We start from the raw sequence: 15841 nt of genomic DNA, 5'->3' as shown, positions 1-15841 counted from the left end.
AATTAGAAACTTAAACTACACATGCTGTCTCTAACAAGCTGCAACTATTAAGCAGTCTGCTGTGCCGCCCTACTTGGCAAAGGATCGATGTCGGTTCGCTATTTCCAATGGCCCACGATGAACTGCAGTCTTCTTGTAATCACAAGCACTGGTGGCGGAAGTCATTGCCAAACATATTCTTGGAGCTCTGCGTATGCAGACGGTGAGATTGCATATTAGGGTTTGTTGTTGTTTGTTGTTCTAGATGTTGACATTATTGTTGTTATTATATCCAGGAATACCAATGAAATAAATATTTCCAATAATAATTAAAATTTATTTAATACATTGGTCTATTTATTTACACTTACAAATACATTTATTATTTGAGCATTTGCTTATATAATTTTTTTACTATTGACGTTTCGATAGGTCTATACTACAAATACTCATTTTTCATTTTATGAATCTAATTTCCGATATAACATTTTTTAAATTGTATATATCTCACTTACATAACCGAATGGAGTACACTTAGGTAAAAATCGATTTTTTTTCCATGTTTACCATGCCCGGCCTTGTAAGGGCAGGTAACCGCCACATTGCTGTTGATGTCCATTAGAAATAAAGTTATTTTGGTTTCTGTATGCCATTGCCAAGCTATTCGACATCAAAGTATTATTGCAAGGTTGCTGTAACATAGCAACGTTAGAACCTCCAACAGTCCCATAACTAGCTAGTAAAGATGACGATGTGTCCGGTGAGTGGGAGTTGGGAGCGTCTCCTGTTATAAGATTGAGACCACTCGAAACATTTGCAGTTACCGAAACTATTCCACTATTGGCATTTCCACTATTTGCTGAACCGGTATTATTGCCTGCTGACGTCGAATTGGTTCCATGCTGTTGCGATTGACTTGAACTGTTATTTCCAGAGCACGGTTTACCGTCTTTTACAAGTACAGGAACAGCAACTCGCCTTGGTGAGCTTGCAGGCTAAAATAAAAAGAAAACAAAAAAATGTCACAAATTTCGCTTTATAATATTTAGGGTACCAGAAAGAAATTTTTTGAATATAAAAACATTCAATTGTTTTTAAGGGTCAAAAGGTTGTTTAATGTATGTATCACGTAGAAGGAAGCGCTTCCGAAAGTATATATATTCTTGATCAAGATCAATAGATCCTGAGCAATGATCCTGAAAAAATATATATACATTAAATGGGCGAAAACGCTTCCGTCTTTCTTCATTTTTTATTGTTACCTATTCAATGCTGGACTTGATGGATAAATAGCCGAGTCGAACTGGCCATGTCCGTCTGTATTTCCGTTCGTAGGAACGTCGATATCTCAGGAACTATAAAAACTAGAAGGTTAATGTTGCCACGCCCAGTCTACCGTCCACAAACCGCCCAAAACTGTCACGCCCACACCTTTATAAAATGTTTTGATATTTTTTCATATTTTTATTAGTTTTGTAAATTTCTATCGATTTACCAAAAAAATATTTTGACACGCCCACCCCAATGCCCACAAAGTTGCCAACCCCAAACTTTATTTTATTGTTTGTCCTGCCAATTAATATACCATACCTAATATCGCCAAATACGATCACGCCCACACTTTTAAAATTTTTTTTTGATGATCGGGGAAACTCGACTCTACAATTATCTCCTATTGTATATTAACAGAACACATGGGGAAATATGTTCGACTCGTCACTACGGTAAGTTTGTTTTGATCATCATCATCAAATGATGATTGATCCAGGGAAGGCTAAGAAACAAAACTTTGTTTCTATAGTCGAACCACCGAGGCGGGTTTTGTCACTGCTGATAGTGTTCCTGAACGGCCAGCTTTTGCCGGTAACCCGGACTCAGTTCTGGAACCTTTTGGTGGTAAACTAATCGGTTGTGATTACTGGTTGTGAAACCAGTGCCAACGAATCATAAGGTCTAGCGGTCCCAAGCTGCACTCCCTCAACCGCGGATTGGTCGTATTGCTACGAATCTTTTCTAGCTCCATACCTTACCAACATTTAAAAGTCATCTGAAATCGACAGCAGTCCAGTTATTTTAGATTGTTCAGTCATTGTAAACAGACAACAACCAAAGTACGACGAGAGCTCAGAACTTTCTACTTTCTATACCATCCACTACCAAATGTGCTAGTTTAAGTCAATCAAAAGAAATCTATATCTCCTTGTTGTTAGCCTTAATTATGGAAACATTATCTGTAGGTCGACTTTGAAAATATGCCTCTGTGTATGGTGCCTCCAATGGTTAAAGTGGTTGATGGTCGGAAAAGGTCGTATCATTCGAATCTTTTATCTAAAAGATCTTCCTTGAAACATGTACGTAGTCCTAAAAGTGCAGCTGTGTGCATTGTGCGGATTAGACTGCATTGAAGGTCCAAATCAAGCGTGTTGATCAAGGATTTGTTTGCTGCATACTACAACCAACTGCTTGCCTTAAGATTATGTTTAATAAGAGTTCGAGGAATCACGGAGCCGGAGTCTATTAGAATTTGAATTCTTGATCGTAAATATATAATCGGTGTCCGAAAACTCCCTTAGATTAGCTTGGTAATCAGTTTTGAGTCGTACTAGTTTAAAGACGTGCAGAATGTGAATGTTTCCCTGCACTTTCAAGCGTTGGTGGTAGTAACAAAGCTCAGAATCGAGTTCTGCCCGACCGCTCTTGTTTCCAGAAATAAGCGATCTACCAGAATGTCGACTAAATGTTAATGTATTTATACTATTGATCTCGTCGTTCGGGGTATTTAACCGTCGGGACAAGGCACGTAGTAAATTTGCAACTTCTAGGTTGCTAGACTGCATTTACGGAATTCTTCAAAGGCTGAAAATTGTAAGATGCAATTGTATAAATAGTAGTAGGAGTCATCCAAGCTTCTAGCTTTTTATAGGCCACTTTCGCAAGTTTTTCCAAATCTGATTCCTTGAAACGGTTAAAGTTAGTCGAATAGATTGTGGCATCTCTACAAGAATCTGGGTACGTAATATGTTTTAAGGCGCAAGGCGTAGCATGTGTGTGAAAATTTCGGATGGTTATGATTGTTGTGTCTCAGAAAATTTGTCAACCTGTTAGGTCTTCAGAGCAAGGTATATCTTGTCAATCGGAGGACGTGTTACTATGTTCTCCACATATGCGAAACGAGCGTTAGACTTGTTCAAGCCACACTTAGCCACTAAGACTTATTACGTCCGAAATTTCGAAAACTTTACCGAGACACGCTAAGAGGGCACATGTGGACCCGGGTGCTGCTATTGGGCTTGAGAAGCGTTTGTTTGCAACGCTTCCAGCTGCTGATTGAGCTCACGAAAATAGGCCGTAACTTCGTCTGGATTTGGAGCAATTGAGTTGCTGTCTTGGTTCTCGTTGTCAGTGAAACTAAGTCTTCCCGAAATCAGTGAACGCATGAACGCATATTGTGGCGCGACTCAGCCATTAATCGGACTTAATGTCGATTAAATGTTTCGGCTGCATAAGCAACAAATATTGAAATTCAAGCGTCACCACTTTATCATCACTACTAAGACCATTGCATAGGTTAATATTATTTCTTTATTTTCACAAGAAGGCCTTTTACATGTGAAGAAGTATATGCGTTCAAGAGGCACATCCGAATTTTTCTGCTTACTTGACATATCTTAACAGCTTCATAGTTTTTCTGGGATATCGATAGATATTAGTGTGTGTATAAAAGTGTGGGTGGGACCGTTTTGGTCGTTTTGTAGGTGAGAAAGGAGGGCTTGGTACACCAATAAAATTGGCTAGACAAACAATAAAACGAAAAAAAAATTCTAAACATTTTTCAAAAGTGTGAGATTGGAGCAAAAAGTTCTTCTAAAAACTCCATCCAATCCATATAAATTTACAAGACTAATATAAATATGAAAAAATATCAAAACTTTTTTAAAATTGTTGGCGTGGCAGTTTTGAGCGGTTTGTGGGCGTTAGAGTGGACGTGGGCCAAAAAGGTTCCGCTGCCTCTTTGTCTCTACAATCTGTATGCTGAATATCAACCTTCTAGCCTTTAAAGTTCCTTAGATATCGACGTTCATACGGACAGACGGACGATTTTCAACGGACCTTTGACTCTACGAGTAACAAGTATTACGGTTATTACAACGTTTAGGGTTTCCTTTAACAACATACGGATTTAATGCACGCTTGCGGCTGTTTCTGCTGAATTTCACACTTCTGCTTCTCTTCTCGCGCTCTTGCTCGGACCCTTTCTTACATTAGGCCATTCCGCCATACCACTAATCATCTGTCCCAGAGGAGCAATCATCCTCATTGTCCTGGACTTACCGCTGGTATAAGTATTAGATGGGCCTTCAAAATCTGCTGCTTTCTGAACGTCGTATCTACCATTCCTCTGACCCTTGAAACTGCGTACGGTCCTATATATTCATCAGTCAACTTCTTGTCGCGCTGCTTTTCCTCACGCGCCGCCTTCTTCGCCTTGCTTATTGGATTTCTCGTACTTCTTCCGTGTTTCGCATCAGCACACTCTTGTTGAGATCGCGCTGAACCTGCTCCTTCTCCGTCTGCTGGGACTCCATTCGGTGCTGCAGGACACGCAGCTCCGCTCTCAGCCTGCTGACATGCTTCTCACTGCAGCAGCAGTTTCACCTTCTCGTCAGCAATCACAAATCTATTGTATTGATGAAAAAGTAGATTTCACCATCCGGGACGATCCCCCAGTGCGGAAGAAAACTTGTAACCGTCGGCCGACAGCGTAAAGTCTAACTTTGAGACGAAATTAAATCCGAGCACATACTCGATGTCCTCATCCTCAACTACGACGAACTTGCGCATAAGATTTAAGATTTACTTGCGCATAATAAATACATCGGCTCCCGTATCTACCAGACCCTCCACTTCCACTACAACTTGGACGCCAGCAGCGGACCCTGGACAATCTCTTGGCATAAGCCCCTCCTTGTTGCAACTGAGACATTTAACGGCAGACCTGCACATCTTGCGAAGATGGTTTAATGATCCGCAATTGAAACAGTGACTTTTCCTCCCGCTGAAGGTTCGACGTCCACTTTCCATCGTTCGGCTTGAACGGCTTTTCGCCACGCGGTCGTACACCTCATACTGCTATTGTAGCTCTTTGTAGGACTTGCAACTGTAGAGAGAGTATCTGTTTATGTTTAGGCCGCCCACAACATTGCGGATCACCGAGCGTTCTTCAATGTTTCCAAGTGAAGCTATCTTTTTCATCTGCAGTTCGTATTCGTGAAATGCTTCCTGCTTGCGTTTCTTTCGATCGCGGAACTGCTCGTGCACATCCGCGCTGCACATATATTGTCGGGTGAAACCCGTCTCCAGCTGCATACGCATTTCTGAATATTGGTGTAGGAACGTGGAATCCAAAAACAACTTCGCTGTGTTCGTCATGATGGCGCGAGCCTGCACATAAATCTGTCTTATGTTAAGGTCGAAGGCAGCAGTATTCAGCTCAAAATCATGAAACCAATTCTTCACCGGTGTGGACCACCCGACAATCTCCGGAATGATTTTCGCAAAGCTTTCCGCCGTAATCGAGCCATCGTTGTTTCGTTCATCCGTCTCCATCTTAATAGCCAGCAGCTGAACCAAATCCTTCAACGTTCTTGTGTTTTCGTCGATCGATCTTCTTTTAATTAAACCAGCTGCGCCACTGTGCTCTCCACTTGCTTCGACACGATTCTGCATTTTGCTTCTTTATTAATCACTCATTGTATTATTTTTCACTGCTGCAGCTACTGATTTAGTGTAATACGCCTGTTTTCTTTATTATCTTGAAAATTGAAAATTACACGGTTATTATAAGTTTTAGTTTTCCTTGACAACTTTCGGGTTTACTACACACTTCCGGTTGTCTCTGCTGAATTCCACACAACGAATACCGCCTTATATGTTCCCTCTGGTCCTTTCTGCTGTCGCTTCTCCTGCTGATCTGTTTTTATTGCTGTTTCTCTTGTTGCTCCATAGACCATATTTACTTGTTTTTTTTGTACCACGTTTGGTTTATTGTGCAATATGTTGGCGCACGTACATAATTCCAACAGCTGTCTAGTAACACCCAGGATCCAGATCCAACACGTCGAGATCTTGTCGCCCAGGATTAGAGTGTCGGGTAAGTTTGACGGAACAGTCATTCTTTTTATATATTATCTATACATATATTCTCGTGCCAACTGTCTTTCTTTTTACGATTAATATATTTATACCCGTTACTCGTAGAATGAGAGGATATACTAGATTCGTTGAAAAGTATGTAACAGGCAGAAGAAAGCGTTTCCGAATATATAAAGTATATATATTCTTGATCAGGATCAATAGCAAAGTCGATCTGACCATGTCAGTCTGTCCATCTGTCCGTATGAACGTCGATATCTCAGAAACTGTAAGAGCTAAAGGTTGAGATTCAGCATACAGCAAATTTCTATCGATTTGCAAAAAAACTTTTTCCCCGACCACAAGCCGCCTAAAACTGCCACGCACACACACACCTTTCAAAATTTTTTAGATATTTTTTTCGCGTATATGATAGTCGGGGAACTCGACTATATCAATCTTTATTGTTTTGTAATAGTGTTAACCAAAAGGTATTATTATATTAGAAGATATTTTATTGTTAAAGAGGCTAACAATGGCAATGCATTTTATTATTAAAAATATTGCCTGATCGTTTTACGATCAAGCGACAGCTAAGCTGGAGGGGCAATGAGGACTAATGACTGACGAGCGATACGAATCAAATTATTTTACGGCACTTCTAATATTTGTATACCCGTTACTCGTACAGTAAAAGTGTATACTAGATTCTTTGAAAAGTATGTAACAGGAACTATAAAAGCTAGAAGGTACAGATTCAAAGACGCAGCGCAAGTTTGTTGACCCATTTTGCCACGCCCAATCTAACGCCCACAAACCGCTCAAAACTGCCACGCCCACACTTTCGAAAAACGTGTTGATATTTTTTCACATTTTTATTAATCTTGTAAATTTCTATCGATTTGCCAAAAACCTTTTTGCCACGCCCAATCTAACGGCCTTAAGCCGCCCAAAACTCACACGCCCACATTTTTGAAATATTGTTGGATATTTTTTCACAATTTTATTAGTCTTGTAAATTTCTATCGATTTGCCAAAAAACTTTTTACCACGCCCATTCTAACAACCTAAAGAACCCGAACCGGACACTCCCGCACTTCTGAACAATTATTAAATGTTTTCTCATTTTATTCCCCAATATCTATGATGAAGTGCCTCCAGCAGATACATTGCCATCATTCAAAGGGTTCAATCGAAGATACTATGAACAATCCGTAGGGCACCCTGTAATATCCCAAACAAAAACATCCAAAGATACCTGTTCCGGTCTTCAGTGAATAAGAATAAAACATTCATAGTTTGCGGAACTCTTAAAAGAGGTTTAATTTCAGGTTTTGGTGTGTGAACTTCTGTTTTTTTTTTAATGTTTTTCATAAGTGTGACTGTCTCTTTTGGTAAAAAAAAAATAGATATATACGTGCGGCGCAGGGCAACAGAATTACTAAAATTCGTATATAGTAAACATCGATATAATTCGTTCATCAACATCCCGGCCCCCCTGAAACATGGATCCTGAAGAGGGGACTATATTATGCCAGCAAGTTCTCTTTTCAGTTGCTATCTATAGCCTTACAGAGCGCACGAGTCCATCTGGTCCAGGATACGTTTCAACAACGCGTTCTAAAAGCCAAGCGGCTGGTGGCTGATTCGAATCCTTGACCAGTATCAGGTTCTCTGCAGATATATTGGTTTTCATATTATTCTACTTGTTATCCGAGGCCAATTGATTGTAAATGCTGCGCTTAATTGGCAAATGACTTGGATCTCCTTCTGGAACGCTATTGAATGGTAGATTGATTAAAAAATGGGCTGGAGATATGTTTGTTATGTCAGTGTCTGGGTAAAACATAACATTCGAGAATTAACCACTGCGCCTATCTGAGCCAGAAGTGTATGTATCTGTTCAAAGGTAAGGTCGTCTTTCCTTCGACACGACGAAAATTCAGTTTGACTGACTCCCATTTTCCTCCCCAATGTGGTGAATGGTATGGTATACCTCCTCCATTTGATTCCATCGTTAGCCAAGGACTGTGCAACCAAAGACTCTAGAATAACAAGATGCGTAACGCCATACGATTTTTTGGCACACGATTTTTTCGACGTGGCTCTAGAGGTGGCTCCAGGCTCTCTCGAATTTTTGTTCAAGAGCGAGAGAGCAGAGAGCTCTACAGCGAACAGCTCTTTTCTACGCATACAGTGATAGCAGACAACTGTACGTGTGCACACGTATGCTCATGCATTGTAAATTTGACAAAATATGCCCTTCACCTTAGAAATTCTGAGACTTTAAAATCTTAGATTTAAAATCTATATTATTTTTGATCAATTGGCACCATGTGAAAAATTCTTGTTTTGCATTGCCTTAACGTTATTATTATTTAAATATTGCTTAGAAATAGTAATAGCCGAATCATAATATCACAAAATAAATTTTAAAAATGACTTTATAGTAGAATATTTGTTATTAGAGTATTCAGAGTGCGACGTGTGAAAAATTAAAAAGGCAATTATTGTCGAGTGCTTGTGTCCGCACTTCGTGCCTCCAGATATGACTCTTGCAATAAACAGTTTTCATAATTTTATTTATTTATAAATTTTTTATTTTCTACTACGTATTATTTTTATGAAATATTTATTTCTCAATGCAATGACTTCTTTTTTTCCATACTCTAATTATAATAATTTCCTTTGTATATGATTTAATTATTTAGTATATTTATTAGGTCATGTGACTTAATATGATGGATGTAAATGATCCATTTTTATTATTTAAAATGCGCATTATATTCAGTTGTTTTCAGTTTTTTTTTTGTTATATTTCAATTTGATATTTTTAAAATGCGCGCAATTATATCATATTGCTACGAAATTGGCCAAAACTCCCCAAATATGTAAATTCGTTTCTTCGATCAGAATTGAAATTTCGGACCGAAAATCGTCTTCTAGCAAAAGTACGCACACACAAATATACACGTTCTCGTCTATTGTTTTTACTCACACAAGAAAGCAAATTCTATTTTTAGATTTCTTACGCTCTCAGCGTAAGCGAGCGGACAGAGAGCAATTTTGGCCGTCACCAAAAAAGTGGCTGTATAGTGCTAAACCAATGTATGGCCGTTACGCATCTTGTTATTGCAGTGCCTATGGTGCAACGGTTGGTGCTGCGACTGGAAAAGGTGATGCATTATATCAAAAATGCGTTTTGCACCCACAAAATGTGTGCCATTGTCAAAAACATTTTATGCAGTCGTGGACCAGATTTCTTATTTGATTGCTGCGACAAAGATCGAATATTTTTGCGGTACAATGACAAACAGTGCAGAAACACCTGGATGTGTGTTTGCCCAGTTTTCATGCGATGTTACTTTGGCAGCAAAATAGGATGTTTGACATCTGACGGTAGCTGCGTATTGCCTAATCTGTCTCCCACTCTTAAAATGCCGTCCTTGCATACAATCGGAGAAAATTTAAGAAGTTGGGAACGGCTTCGAAACTGCTTGTTGTCCAATAATTAGTTACGATCCTCATTATAGCAACCCTATGCCTATCGAAGACAAACGATGCTAGTGCTGTGTGACCAAAGCCAAATTTTTCAATTTCCTTGTCCGCGATTTTCTGAAAGGGAAGAACAGAAAGAGGAAGAGCAAAGAGGAAGGACAGAATGGGCCTGTCCACCAAAGGTCAAAATTGAGCATTTCAGTTGAGAGCATGCCCGGATTTTCCTTGGTGTTGATATGATGCCATGAGTTTCCCATGAATAGCATCGATAATTTCTGATGTTCTATGTGCTACAAACGTTTTAATTTCGATGGTTGATTGATGATCTACCCAAGGTAGAACCATTGATTGGTCGTACCAAGCGTGAATTTCAATCTTCTCATGCTGCAAGGAAAACCAAGCCGCAATCGAAACACAGCATAGTTCGAGGCGCTGTAGGGATGAGTGAAACGGATATAGTGCCATCTTCATACACTTCTCGACTGTAGACGACCGCAGAATATGCTTTGATGGATGCATCCGAAAATCCGTGTACTTCAATGTGTTCCTGTTTGTTGTGGCATTTGTTCCACCATTCAGCGAGTTTTTGTGGAAGTGGATTATGAAAAAGTATGCCAAGTGGGTCAAAGATGCGTCACCACGTCAGAAAGCACTTGCTGTTTTGTGCTTTTCGCATTTGATGTGCGGCAAACTAAGTAGTATATAGTGTCATATTCTTGATACCAATGAATACCAAGAATCTTTGCTGACGAAGCATTATTTGCCTTGGCCGTCCTAATTACTTTTCCGTGCAAATGCATAATGAGTTCGCGACCCATTTGCTAAGCTCCATGCCTGCGCGTTCCAGTAGTTGTATCAGTTTATGTCGATCTTCTTCCGTGTATGTTCTAGTGAGTACGTCATCTATGTAAAACTCCTCCTTAAGTATACTTGCATCTGTAGGAAACTCGGGTTTATGGTCGTGAGCTAGCTGATCCAGTACCCTTACTGCTAAGAAGGGTGCGCCAGATCTTCCGTATGTTATAGTAGACAGTTAGTAGTGTTCGATAGGCAAGTGTTTATCATATGATACGCAATGATTGTCAGCCACCCAGATTTATCTATACATTTTAACAATATCTGCATTGTATATTCTGAAACGTATACAAATGGTAAACAAATTTCTCAGAATACTGGGGCCCATATGCAGAGCGTCCTTTAGAGAGTGTCCATTTGTGTTCTTAACGGAGCCGTCAAATACTATCCTAAGTTTTTGAGTAATCACAGGGCGATGTGGCAAGTAAAAGCTGGGCTTCTGGTAGATTTCCTCGGGCGATAGCCTTCGCATGTGACCAGGATTCAAATAACGTAGAGTGTTCAGAATGTTTCGATGACGATTGTGGCGGTTAAATAAACTTCTCCAGGCAGTATCGTAAGCTAAGTCCGTCATAGAACAAGAATGTTGACCCATATTGCAAACTTTTGAAATATGTTTTGATATTTTTTCATATTTTTATTAGTCTTGAATAATTTAATCAATTAGTCAAAAAACTTTTTACCAAAACTGCCATGCCCACATTTTAATAGCTGAGACCGTCTGTTCGCCTGTATAAACGCGAAGATCTCAGGAACTATAAATGCTGGAAGCTTGATATTAAGCATACAAATCGTAGAGACATAGACGCGGCGCAAGTTTGTTGACCCATTGTGCCCACAAACCGCTCATAACAGCCACCCTTTCGAAAAATGTTTATTTTTTGTTGTGTTATAATTTGTTTTACGAATTCTCGCCAATTTGTGTCTTTGAATTTGAATTTGTGTCAAAGAAAAGTCGAGAATTCTTGTTTCCACTCCGACCAGATGTTTAACTGGTATCTGTTAGTCGAAGAACTCATTATCTCTTTTGATTATTCTTTATATTATCGTTACATTTTTAACATTAAAATTATAAAGTGACACTAGTTAACAGTGAGGGTAGAAAAAATCGTATATAATTCCTTTTAACATAACAATTTTAAACATAACTTTACACAATATTTACGATTTATCAGGCAATCAAATTCGAATTCAATTTATAATCAACTAAAACAATAAACGGCATTGAAATACAGATAAATGAATATCAGTAAAACCAAAAACGAATTTAAGAAGTCTGGCAATATAGTTGAGGAGAGATTTTTGCGTAAAAGGATTACCTGATTGTGTTGATTTTGTTCAGCCATTGCCTTTTCTTTCGCTTGTCTTTTACATTTGTACCTGTGATTTTGGAACCAAATTTTCACCTAAAAATAAAGAGAAATCACAAAACTATACTAAGCAAGCTAATTAAATCTCGCAGAAAACGTTCCTGTTAAATTGTTAGTATTATTTGTGAACCCTTTTTCTATCATTAGTCTGCATAGACTTTTCTGGAGTAAAAGTGTAAACTTTTCGTTCGTTGAAAATTTAACATGCAGAAGGAAGCATTTCCAACCCGATAAAGTGTTTATATTCTCGATAACTATCAGTAGCCGGCCGAGACGATCTAACAATGTCCGTCCGTTTTTCCATCTGCCTGTCCGTATAAACGTATTGATCTCGGAAACCTTAAAAGCTAGAAAGTTTTGATAAAGCTCTCCAAACTGTCTTTCCCACATATTTGGATTTTGCTTTATTAGCTTAGCATAGCTTCATTATAAATTATAGCTTTATTATAAATTGGCAAGACAAACATTAATAGAGAATGCTATAGTCGAGTTCCCCGACTATCATATAACCGTTACATAGCTACTGGAAATGCAAACGAGAAATTTTATCATTTTTCTGGGATATCGACAAATAAATCACTTCAAATTGTTCAAAAGTGTGGGTGTGACCGTTTTGTGCGGTTTCTAGGTGTAAGGAGGGTCGGGGCCAAAGTGTTATTGGTATACCAATAGAAATTGGCAAGACAAACAATAAAACAATGAGCAATCAAAACATTTTTCCATGGTGTGGGCGTGGTAGATTTGGGTGGTTTGTTGTTAGAATGATTGTGACAAAAAGTTTTTTGGCAAATCGATAGAAATTTAGAAGACTAAAAAAAATATTACAAAAATTTAAATACTTTCAAAAGTGTGGGTGTGGGAACATTAATAGGCAAAGTTGTGTCTCTGGAATCTGTATGAGAAATCTTTCCTGAGATCCCGACGTTCATATGGACGGACAGATAGACGGACAGTCGGACATGGGCAGATCAACTAGGTTAGTGATCAACAATCCTGATCAACAACATATATTTCTGGAAACGCTTCACTCTACCTGTTACAGTTAACGAAAGCGAAAAGTGTATATTAGGCTTTTACTCTAAAAGTATCAGAAATATTGGCTAACTGGTAATAAGTCACAATAACAAAGATTTTCGGAAAAGAACATGGTTACCAGTCGTTATTCAGCCTCGCCGAATAAATTATTATTGGTTGCAGCAGAACAGTTATAATATATATTCCATAATATTTATATTGAGGGCGTAACATGGTAGAAATTTTTGGGAAATGTCGTTCACGCAAGGAATCTCAATGGCGACAGTGGCAATTAACACCGCTAAGAAGAAAGAACAATTTTGCAATTTACTGGTGTAACCGTTCTAAAAAAGAATCTAAATATAATATCATAGCCGTCTTGAGCAGAAGGCAATCTACATTAGGCTGAAAATAGAGGCTAAAAAGGATCAAGATAGATACGATAGGTCATTTAGTGTTTTGGGCCCACGTAAATTATACAACCAGATCTTTATAAGAAAATTGCAGTTCTTAAAAGTCCCGTACTGAAATTTATAGTCATCGGTTCATTGGCAATAAAAATTGGATATAAAATTTCGATAAAAAGTAAAAACTAAAAATAAAAACTGGATCCAGAAATAACTATTTTAAAAACTTAGCGTGACAGTTGTAAAAAATAGTTTTTCATTGTGCTATCTGCTATCTGTCGAATATTCCTTCCATGAGAGAAGCTTGGACTGTCAGATCCTCACCTATAAGAATTGCAAATTGTTACCGTAGAATTACTCTTTTACTCTGGGTACCTAGAAAAGCGTGTAACGAAGGATACCTTATAAAGTATACGTATTCTAGATTCGTATGTAGCAGGGAGAACTAAGTGTTTCCGACCATTAAAAGTATATATACTTTTCATCAGGATCAATAGCCGAGTCGATATAGACATGTCCGTCTGTCCGTATGAATGTCGAGATCTCAGGAACTAGAAAAGCTAGAAGATTGAGATTCAGCATACCGATTCTAGAGACAAAATGCTATAGTCGAGTTCCCCGACTATCAGAAGCCCGTTACTCAGCTAGTGGGAATGGGAACGCAAAATTCTATAATTTTTCTGGGATATCGATAGATATTGGTAAATAAAGCGAGAAAAAATTTAAAAATTGTTAAAAAGTGTGGGCATGACTGTTTTGGCGGCATTAGGTCGTAAGAATGGGCGTGGCAAAGAGTTGTTTGGCAAATCTGGCAAAGTTTTCGGTTTTAGGGCGTCAGAGTGGGCGTGGTAAAGTTTTTTTGGTAAGTTAATAGAAATTTACAAAACTAATAAAAATATGAAAAAATATCAAAACAAGTGTGGCCGTGGCAGTTCTGGGCGGTTTGTTGACGTTAGAGCGGGCGTGGCAAGATGAATCATCAAACTTGCGCTGCGTCTATGTTTCATGAAAGTGTATGCTTAATCTGAACCTGTTACACACTTTTCAACGAATCTAGATAACCCTTTTATTCTACGAGTAACGGGTATAAGAAAAAAAGATTTGCAAGCTTATCTAGAAGTCGAAAAGAATCTATTTTAGAAATTGAAGCCTTTTGGTGAATTTTATATTTACAGCTTGGTACAGTCTGTTCTAAAAGTTATAGACCGTAAGGGGAATATATTTGTTACACTTTTTAAGTTGACTTTTTCTTTCAATTAATGGCATTTAATTTATTTGTCTAAATACTTATGACACTGCTAATTTGTAAAAAAGTAATTTTTCTAAAATCAACAATCAGTTCAATTAAGTAATCAATATGTTTAAATTAATTAATTTAACTACGATAGTCTACTTATTTATTAAAATTAGTAAACAGTTTTCCTTCAAATAAACAAAAAGTTACAAACAAATATATTGAATATTTTCCTTACTTAAATACTTATGGCCACCATTCTTGATCAAAATCAACATCCGAGTCCGTCCGTTTCTACGAAAACTAGCCTCCTACTTTTAAAACTTTCAAAATGAACATTCGGGAAATTAAAGCAAGTTATAGATAAAAAAAAATCGTAGTTTCGCTGTATTTCATTATTTAAATAAGTGTTCTTTTTCGGTAAAGATAAAATTTTTTTAAATATAATTTGATCAAATGTGTATTACTGAATGGGTACATAAGGTTCGATTTGTTGAGCAAGCTTTATTTCTTGTCAAATCTTTAATGTTTTTCATAGATTTAATAAATGAATGAAAACTCGAACAGTTTTATAACTAAGGTACTTTACTACCTTTACATAAACACAATACCCATGCCAATTACTTAGGAAGAGCATGCTCAAACAATGGCTAGTTTTAGGGGTGTGTTTCATTGTCCCTTAATGCAGTTTTATCTTTCAAAAACAGAGACTGTTGGGAATACACATATTTTGTTTGCTTTATTCAGGGGTAATAAAAATCTATGCTTATGTGGGTATTCATTGAAGAAAATTTCCGCAAAATACCTCGGAAGGGTGACAACACAATTCAAATGTTTTTATTGTTATAACACGTCGCATCTTGAACCTTTTGTGCAGACCGCAAAAGTAATTGCTTAACCTAATGACAATTATGTGTTAAGTGGTGGGCATTGTTTGTATCACACCCTAACGTCTCTGGGGTATCTTTATACTCGGATGCCTACTATTGCACTATATTTTAAAAATTAGGTAAAGAAATTAAGTAAATGAAAGGCTAGTGATCCTAATCAAGAATATATGCCTAAAAATGCAATTACCAGTTAGCGAAAATAATTTGTATGCGCTCTTGTGGTACATTTAACAGCTCGCTTGCAAGTTTCAATTTTGTGTTTTTGTTCAGTGGTCCGAATAGAAACATGAGAGAATGCTATAGTCATGTTCCCCGACTATCAGATATCCGTTACTCAGCTAGTATGAATGCGAACGCGAAATTTCATCTTTTTTCTGGGATATCGATAGATATTGGTAAATAAAATGAGAAAAAGTTTAAAAATTTTTCAAAAGTGTGGGCGTGACCGGTGTGACGGCTTTA

The 15841-nt window shown here is 37.8% G+C and overlaps 1 protein-coding gene across 3 annotated transcripts in view; it reads right to left on the bottom strand.

Moving 5' to 3' along the window:
* Nucleotides 1-323: 323 nt before the first annotated feature.
* LOC117140618 (homeobox protein Nkx-2.1) overlaps nt 324-15841 on the bottom strand; it is a 33941-nt gene continuing 18423 nt past the window's right edge. For 2 of the 3 annotated variants that reach the window (XM_033303634.1, XM_033303635.1), the window contains 2 exons: nt 11784-11870; nt 326-974 (listed from right to left, as the gene is read on the bottom strand). In XM_033303634.1, the coding sequence (XP_033159525.1) occupies nt 543-974; nt 11784-11870 (519 nt within the window). In that variant the 3' untranslated portion in view covers nt 326-542. Of the gene's footprint in view, nt 975-11783; nt 11871-15841 lie in introns of all 3 variants that reach the window. The other variant, XM_033303637.1, reaches the window with a different exon arrangement.

Source organism: Drosophila mauritiana, chromosome 3L (genome assembly GCF_004382145.1).
Source record: "Drosophila mauritiana strain mau12 chromosome 3L, ASM438214v1, whole genome shotgun sequence".
In the NCBI taxonomy this organism is placed as follows: domain Eukaryota; kingdom Metazoa; phylum Arthropoda; class Insecta; order Diptera; family Drosophilidae; genus Drosophila; species Drosophila mauritiana.
Note: the sequence above shows the minus strand (reverse complement) of the source record. Positions and strands in the feature narration are given on the sequence as shown.